Source organism: Plasmopara halstedii (assembly GCF_900000015.1).
Source record: "Plasmopara halstedii genome assembly, contig: Scaffold_555, whole genome shotgun sequence".
Taxonomy (NCBI): domain Eukaryota; phylum Oomycota; class Peronosporomycetes; order Peronosporales; family Peronosporaceae; genus Plasmopara; species Plasmopara halstedii.
The window spans coordinates 1,938,003-1,946,955 of record NW_020187475.1 but is presented as its reverse complement, the minus strand read 5'-3'; the positions used below and the strand labels follow the sequence as shown (position 1 = coordinate 1,946,955).

The 8,953-nt window shown below is 41.2% G+C and overlaps 2 protein-coding genes across 2 annotated transcripts; one reads left to right on the top strand and one right to left on the bottom strand.

Annotated features, from left to right (window-relative positions):
• Window positions 1–5,654: 5,654 nt before the first annotated feature.
• PHALS_11912 (uncharacterized protein) lies at window positions 5,655–6,362 on the top strand (the record flags this gene model as incomplete). The annotated part of the gene is made up of 1 exon (XM_024727360.1): window positions 5,655–6,362. The coding sequence occupies one exon, from the start codon at window positions 5,655–5,657 to the stop codon at window positions 6,360–6,362; it is 708 nt and encodes a 235-aa protein (XP_024577944.1).
• Window positions 6,363–7,432: 1,070 nt separating this feature from the next.
• Window positions 7,433–8,118, bottom strand: PHALS_11911 (uncharacterized protein; the record flags this gene model as incomplete). Its single annotated transcript, XM_024727357.1, has 5 exons — window positions 7,433–7,507; window positions 7,574–7,717; window positions 7,778–7,846; window positions 7,906–7,974; window positions 8,041–8,118. The coding sequence occupies 5 exons, from the start codon at window positions 8,116–8,118 to the stop codon at window positions 7,433–7,435; spliced, it is 435 nt and encodes a 144-aa protein (XP_024577943.1).
• Window positions 8,119–8,953: the final 835 nt, after the last annotated feature.

Sequence of the window (8,953 nt, the reverse complement as noted above, 5' to 3'; positions counted from 1 at the left end):
CACATACCGTATTCTTGTTTGGGTGCAATCACACCATGCCCATCTCGTGTGACACACATCCCAATTACCAGGGTACGTGTAACCCCGTTACAATCTCGATACAATAGCGTTTCTTGCGCTGACGACACTCAAAAGCGATAACGCGTTGATGCACATTGACATCTGCTTAAAGTGTAGCGTAGCCTATCGTAAAGGCTCGTGAGTCACCTACGTATGGAATGGCCGGTCTGGATTCTAGAATACTCGGGTTGAGCTACACACGACTCTTTCAGTTACAGCCTTGATAACCCCCTCTGCCGCACCTCAGCACGAATTGACATATTTTTAAAGGGGGAGGTGAAAGTTCGTGTCGTGTCGGCATGGTCTGCGCTGTACATGTGCAAGTGGTTGACCAGGCCAAACACTTATGTCAAGTCCTTTTGGATTAGACGACTAGCCAATTTACAATGGACTTAATCTTCGTGGGGTCTGTCTGTAGAGTCTGCTTCTCCATACACGATTTCGTTGGATGCCAGAATCAATATTATCAATATTGGCCAATAGCTCTATTTCTTACACTTGAGCGCACTTGCAAGTGTTTAGTATTGGTCTCTAGTTTCGATTATTCGTGATACCCATGAAAGTGAGCGATGCTAGATGAATGTACCACTGAAATACGTTCGAGCATAGCCACGATGTGGCCTGAACAGTAGCGTTCCGGTTGGACAAGACAAGTCATGTGACATAGCATTCAATCCCAGAACATAGCGCTTGGATATTAACCACAGTCAGAGGAATATCGCTGTCTCTCGTGGTAATTCGAGATATGTACCAACAAGGTCAAGGGTGCAAAATAACGCACAACCGACCAACCTGCTCTGCGGCAGAACATTCCTGTAAATCAACATCTACCCACAATTTGCAGCTGCATTTGTATTATTTTAGCATTCATAATCAGCCAGAGACCGTTACACTTTCCTACACAGAAATACGCCAACAACGAGAAGATCTACTCTTTCTTCCTCCGTCAATTTGTTTCACATTTCCCGCAGAGGCAATTGTCTCACATCAATTGCTAAGTATCATTTAACTTGTGACGCAGTATTTTGTTCCGAATGGAGTTAGTTTCATTGCAGACTATTCTTTCTGGGTATGTTGTCACCACGTCATCCTGTGCCAGCAACAACAGATCGAAAATAAATAAAATCATCTAGATTAGCTGCCCCACCCTTCGTACTCGGTGCACTCGAGTATTCCCAATCACGGACTCACCCATGACAGATGATGCGCTTAGCTATTTCTCCTGTACTGATCGTACCAATTTGGTGATTTTACCGTCTTGCAATACTTTGCACATATTCTCTTTGGATCATTTTTTATAAAAGCACCTATCAGATAGAGAGAGGAGGAGATTTACAAATCCAAAGACTATCCGGTCAATCCATTCAATAGTATCTTTTTGTCTTTATTTACACGTGGATGTAACCGATCCGCACGGTGGATGCGACGCACGCTAGTTCTCACTCAGCATTACCGCTACGTCCTAATAAGGAGAAATAACTCATTTCAGCTTCATAGCCTGGTCCTTGAACGGATAACATACTGTTACTGCTCAACTCGACACAGGAGCACAACCTTATAGCTGCTATTATTCACCCGCCTGGTATACACTCTTGAAACCATGATATTCGGTTTCCCTTCTCGTCTCAGCAGATATATACTATGATAACCGCAACATACAGTAGACTTGTCAATCTCATTCAAAACTCGTGAATCGCTGCTGATGCTGCCACCTTCCGCGCTCTGTTCGAAACACCAAGCAATATAATTGCTATCGATTTCGAGCAATTCCATATCCTGCACAGAAGCCATCACTGTTTCTTGTCGACATCAAAGGGCTTCTTTGCTTGCTTTCGGGTAGTGGTGGGTTCATGACTCCCCAAAGCACCGCCAGCAGAGAAGTGCGGATCACTCTAGTTTTAAACTTCAAGTCTAAATGTGGCGTGGCATTCGAACATATAACATTTTAAATTGAGGTCCGACGCAACATTTTGCACAAGTCAGAATCCACAAGTTTCACTTGAAGGTTCAACACTACTTTTGTCACCCATATCGGTGTCCGGTCACAACTCACACGAAATATATATCCATTTTTGATATTATAAATTATTCCACGTTTTGTCAACTACTTTCAACGCCCACTCACCGTAATTTATTACGTGGCGCCCCTCAATCCTTCCACGGCATAACACACGTTAAAAACATTGATATTAATAGCCAGTAAACCCGAAGTGTTAATCCATCTCTTTTAGAGCGAGCCGCATCTTTTTATCATGGGTCTCTGAACCAAGACCGCTACTTAATACAATAGAAAACAGCTCATTTCCCGGAAGGCAGAAAATCATGCCTACTGGAACTCAACCTACTTCGTGAAGGATAGATATGATGGGAAACGACACCCCTTTTTAGGAGTCGTGTAAGCCATGTCGAGCACGTGCTGTAGGGATTTATTTATTACACTCTAACCCCTCTCTACCCGGCCCGGGGATTGAACCCTGGACCTCCAGGTTTTGAAGTGAGCGGCGTACCACTGCACCACAGGATTGGTCTTCGTGAAGGATAGATCGGACGACCTTGGATGTGCTCGCGCCCCTTCGTACAACTAAGATGAGTACGAAGGGATCACGCAGTCGCAGATATGTAGTATTATCACATATTGAACATCTGCCGATTCTGAAAGCCTATCAGTATTTGAGAGGTCCATCTCAACCTTCTTAGCATGAGTGAGGTCCATCGCTTTTTATAGCACTCATAGCATTTACGTTTCTGGTACTTCATTCGGCCCCCGCGGCACAAAATTAGCATATTGCTACCCACACCTTTTCTTCGAAAGAGGTAGGTCTAGATTTTAGCCGCACCCAGTTTTTTCAAAGATAATAACTGTAATCTCCCGCGGGGGAGATTTTGACGCCATTGTGTTGACAAGCTAGTTCGTTGCCTTTTTTGCCGTGTGGACAATGTCTTCGAAGGCACCCGGTACGCCTACAAATATGATGCAAACAATCGCGAAAATGTCGCTTCAAATTCTCTCTTCTATTAAAGGACTATGCATATTCTCGCGCGAGGTGTCCTGGCTTGGGAACCACAAGTCCGATACGCTGTTCCTTCGCGTGGGCTTGTTTGGAGAGGCAAACTGATCGTCTCTGATCCTTAAAAAAAATCTTTTGCCTACAAAAAGCTGGACACTCGATTTAACGGGGTTTCACGAGATGGTGTGACATGGATTACCTAATATGGTGTGACCACAAAATGATGTGACTAAACTTATACAACAAGTCAGTACGTGGCTGGAACAGTAATAATACATTTAATTAGTTTTGCTATACAGATGGGAAGACCTATAGATTTAGATACAGGCGGCTTTGCCGCAAATAAACCGAGAAATATAGGGTACATTTTAAACGAAAGAGCTAATTAGTCTGGATTAAGGTTGTACTTACTCTTGGATTAAGCAGATTTCGATTTGCTACACAAGTACTGGCTCAAAATATAGAACGAAGGTCGACGACCGCTTCCTCTAAGCGAAAGAGCTACGGCAGCCCGCTGCATCCTGGATATTGCATATAAAATTGCCCGTAATATTTTTAGGCCTATAAAGTTCATCGCTAACTTTGAACAGCTGTTAATTCAGAGCTCAGGACACTCCCAATCTATTTAAAGATCTCAGCCTTTAATACAGATATGGAAGTAGCCACAAGATAAAATGAGATATGGTGTGCGTATCGTTTCGCGTGACCTGTTCGTGTAGCTAATCTTTTTTGTGGAAAAAAGATATCTAACAAAAATAATACGTAGAAAAGATCTGTTGACAAAACTGAAAAGACATACCGGGCTCACGAGATAGATAAAATACTTTATAATGCTGCAAATTGGTGCATCGATGGATACTGTGTCTCAACTGCCGCATCGATAAACACTTTTCAACGCGTCGATTTCGATTGTGGCATTCTGTGATATTTTTTGATCAACATTCTACAGACGAAGCTGCTTACTCTACAAATGTTAACAAAGGCAGACACAGCGCCGCTGCTAGAATACTTTGGGCGATCACTGCCTCAGCATCTCCTGCCACACTTAATACAATACAATAGAAACAAGGGTCCAACTAATCTTGAAAATCAAGAACGTTATGCTAAAAAAGCAACATTGCCCATGAATTTCGATGCAAAGGTGTGGTGACAATTGACTGGGCCGTTAAAGCGCGTAGAAATACAATGACTACCGTACTAGGCCTATAATAAAGGTTTATTTATGACCAAAGAGACAATCATATCCTGTCGTTCGGCATAAAGCAAGCAGGTAAGTGGCTTGGTGCACATCATGTTAAGAAAACATACAATACCGTATACAGTAATTGGTACTCATTATCGCTCTACTTAAAGGATTAATGTGAAGGAGTTCATTGATTAAACGAGAAGGGGTAATTTACTCAAATATCTTCACAAACGTTATCAGAACTCAGCGTTTGTTGGCACGGCATTTCTATACCGAGCTGAAATTGGAGTCCGGACTAGGTCCATGAAGATTATTGTGAGCAAAGTAACAGAATCCTCTTGTGAAAGAAAGCATTTTTTATATTTGCCATCATTAAAGGTGAGCAAATCGCAGCACAAGAAATAAATTATCTGATTAAAAGGGTCTGTAAAGCTTACCAGCAATAATTTGGTCTCCCTTCCTAGCGCGAATTCCATGAACTGGATTGATTCATTTGCACAACATCCTTAAAAAAAAATGTTGTTTCCGTCATTGTCAAGTTTTCCTTGGCACCGATTAGATGTATCGAGTAAATATTGAGGGGTTTTATTGTGTAAGTTTATTATTACGTCTACTTTGCAGTATTTTTCGTTAGAGTTGCTGACGCATGATGTAGTTATCCATGCAAGGCTGACGTGGCTTGTCACCCTCAACCTTTATTACCTCGAACCGTTTGTTAACGGATGTCAGACTGCGTCGATTTGGTAGCTCAGCAAGTTGAGTTTTGATTTGTCTCACAACGTCGATTCCATTCCAGCTGCGCCTCAATGGTCTGGCCTTTTTAAGGAAGTCACCTTCATGATCTGCCAGATTATATATATTTTAGTTTAGTACTTGTGTTACTTTTGCCAGGACAAATGTTTATCCATCGACCAAAGTTAAATATAGTCCTGAACACACACCGTGGTTCAAGGCTTTTAAAGGCTTCAATGGTGTAAGCAGTGCAGACACTTTTGCCTGGGGTTGATAACTTGAAATGGTCTGTTTTGCCCATGCCCTAGATCCGCTAAAACGTATTTTCTAATAGGAATTTCATTTCGCCTTTCGAAATTGGCTGTGGTAAGAAAATATTTGTGGTCGAACAAATTTTAAAGCACTTAGCTGTGTTGTCAGCAGTATGGATCAATTCAAGCGCCGCTCGTTGTTAGCTTATGGGGCTAGAAGTGTGAACGCAATGCAAAATAGGTGTGTAGCTAAGCCAGGGAAAAAATAATTGTTGGTTTTGACAAACTTATAATTAGCATTCTCATGAAATGTTGGATGGGTCAACCTCTATTTTAGAAATAGATTTTTTTCTTGATGTGGACACGCGCTCGAATATCACTTAGCGGAACTCAGCTTCGCGTTTTGATTATTTTGATATGGGTAAGTATCAAACGCAAGAGACTTCGGTCGAGCAAGAATTCGCCAAGCTGGCAGTCCAGCTGGTTCAAACGGCTGATGACACCATTCGATGCCTTAAGAGCTTATATCGAAATCTTGCCAAGTTTGACAGCTGTCATGGTCTACGTTTTCGTCGTAAATCCAAAAAATTTATGCGGAGCGACATTCGAGTCGTAAAAGATTTGACTATTGACTTGCGGTATGTAGCTAAACGTATACGCAGAAACAAATCACCCACAAGGTCGGAGATTAATGCCGCTCGGATCAGTATGAATGCCATCGCTGGTGCTTTGAACGACTTAAAACAGGCGGGGCGCGTGTTTGACCAAAATAACAGTTTGTCAGGGGATACTTCGGGAAGAAGTGTTGACAATTTAGCTGATAGTGACGATGAAAAAAGTGTAGAGGACAATGAAAAACTCTTTGGTTGTAGGGCGAATGAAAAGTTGAAGGTTAAAAGTAAGAGCGACGGCTATTCTTTAGAGTCAACCGACATGGTCGAGTCAGTGGTGCGATTGACTTTGCACGATAGCTTTAACGGTTTTCATGCTCTGAAGCAGCAAATTAGAGCGACAGAATCCGCCATATCACCGTCAATTGCAACTCGCGCTAAAAATGCCGTGGTTGACGCGGTTAGCAGAGTGATTGGCACTCCTTGCGATGACAACCAAAATGAGCACACATAAGGTTTCGACGCGCACAGCTCGTTTCATGAAACAAATGATTTGATTAGATATGAGCCTTGAGGTTGCAGATGGTCTTTCCACGTTTCACGCTTGGAGTGTCTTAACAACATTTATCAATAAAAAAAAAATTGACGACACATGGTATGAGGTTGCTTGTGTGTTTTTCTTGTCTTTAAATCGGCAATTTCAGCGAAACATCTACAAAAGTCTTTTCCTGAAGACCTCTCGATTTGAAATGCTTTCGCTATGCGCACCAAACTACTGTTTAAGCGAAAGTTCGTGACTGTAATGTTTGAGCTTGCTCTAACAGGTTCGGATACACAGTGTCGCACACGAAATTTGGAAGATGTTTCTTACTTGATTCAAAACTACTATCCTTTTATCTCAAATGTGACATCATGTGATATTTTAATTGAATCATATAGTTGCCAGTATGCAGGGCTTAAGCGTGTTCTGGCAGTAGACTTTCACCCTTCTACATATGACGGTTCACCTTATGCCAACACATCATGCGGGGGTAATATTCGTCTAAAAACTCATGATGAATGTTTTCCTATTACGCATCTAATCCCTGACCTGAGCACATTTTACATATAACACTTTTTGCACAAATTTATTCGAATTGTGGTTGTATTTTAGGTAGATAAAAATATCTTCATTTAATCTGTTCTCATCCTCGCACTGCCATTAACCGAGCGACAGTATGGTTAAACCTGCACGTCTTTTGGTCTTGCTCAAGCTTCTTGGAGATAAATAACTCGTAGATATAAGATCACCTTTCCACAAGCTAAAAATTAAATAAACCATACGACCATTTATTTGATTTGACTATTGTACAAAGACAGCTGAACCAAATACTTTTGAGGATATATAGCGACACCAAGTAGGCTTCAAGCCATTGCAGACGTTGAAGTAGTGGTTAGAAGGCTATCACTAGAAAGGCATCAGTTGTCTTAACTTGATTTGACCAAGATTCTCATCAGGTCAGGAAGACCTGATATTGAACTAGTGACCAATGGGTCATCATCAAATTATCAAAGTGTTGTGGGGCCGCATATATTTATTTTTTATCAATATTCTTCGCTAGCGAGAAGTAGCGGGTTATCATACTGATCGGGTTTGAAGTCGTAGTGTATCAAGCACACCTACGAGTGAATGAACCATAGTTAGTCTTCGTGTCAATTGTAAAGTAGGCTGCAGATATATTCTACCACTTCAGGCTCGCCGTCTGCTGCACCTGTAATTCCATATTCCGCCAAGGTCATCATGTCATCCCTTAATTCATTGGCTTCAGAATAGTGCTCTTTGCAAATTTTAAGATCCAAAATGGGGCCATGCTGCTTTTGAATTCGTTGCTATGACAACATCAAGTTCTACAAAAGTGTATCAATCGTGTCTTTAGCATTGAAGCTCACCTTGATGGCGAATAATCGCGTGGTTGTCTTCGTCCGAAATTTAAAGTTGAGATAGTTCCAATTGAGTAGCTAAATAGCATATGAGTCTACACTGTATACAATCTGCAGGAAAAAGAAAAAACTTATACCCGCATATCAAGGGTCACGTAGTACACTGGATCGGACTCGTTGATAATGGGTGGCGCGACGTCAATTATCTGCTCGAGAAACATACAACTAGCTAAGCAATGCATAAATGTTGTCCATGTAATTTCACTGTCCACCTTGACCCGTGTTGTTGAAGCATCATCTTCCCCAGAGTCGGTCTTTAACTTCTTACTTTTGACAGTTGAAGGAGGCATTGCTTTCTATGTGACCACTAGTCCCGGAAGCCAAACAAAAATAGCCTACTTCATCATATAATCGTATTAAGGCGACGTCAATATTTATCACCAGTCAAGCTTGCTTACGGGGTGTAGAGCCTTCTCTTTGGGAAATCGAGGTCTTTATTTATAGTTGAAATCAATGTGGAAAATTGAATATTAATCTCGAAATCTTCTGGATGAAGAAGACACCTTGCAAACTTAAGTGAACGGCTCAATTGCTTTTACTACATTGTTTCGTCAAGATGTCAGTATAAAACACTTCTCTGCTCCCACTCATTATCACACATTCACTTCGTATTGCAAGCTAATACAAAACTTTCACTTGTAATGAACCAAGCTCTTGTCACTAAGTTGCATTCGTTGCTCTCACGATCCGTCGTTTTGACATCATAGAGGTCTCAATATGCCATTTCTTGTGCGACTTATTGGGCGACGCGACTGTAAATGATACCACACATGAAATGATCTGAGTGGTGAGTTGAGTGTTCACGTGAATGCATTAGTGCTGCTGAAGTTTTCGTTATTTTTCACTTTTTTGCCAAATATGTATTTTTGATTTACTTCACAAAAAAACACCTGACCTACTTTTGAAAGGTGATTTTGTTAATATTAAAGGTGGTCAAAAATGAACCGAAATTGTGATTATTTTGTTAGGTTTTTAGGGCACCTTATCAAAATTGTTGACGGGGTTAAAAACGATGAAACTATTCTTTAATTGGTCAATAGCAACCTTGTTATTCAAGGTCCACACGTTTCTGATATTCTAACAGTGACTTGAACACTCCGTTTTCCTCGTGCTTAGCCAAATATA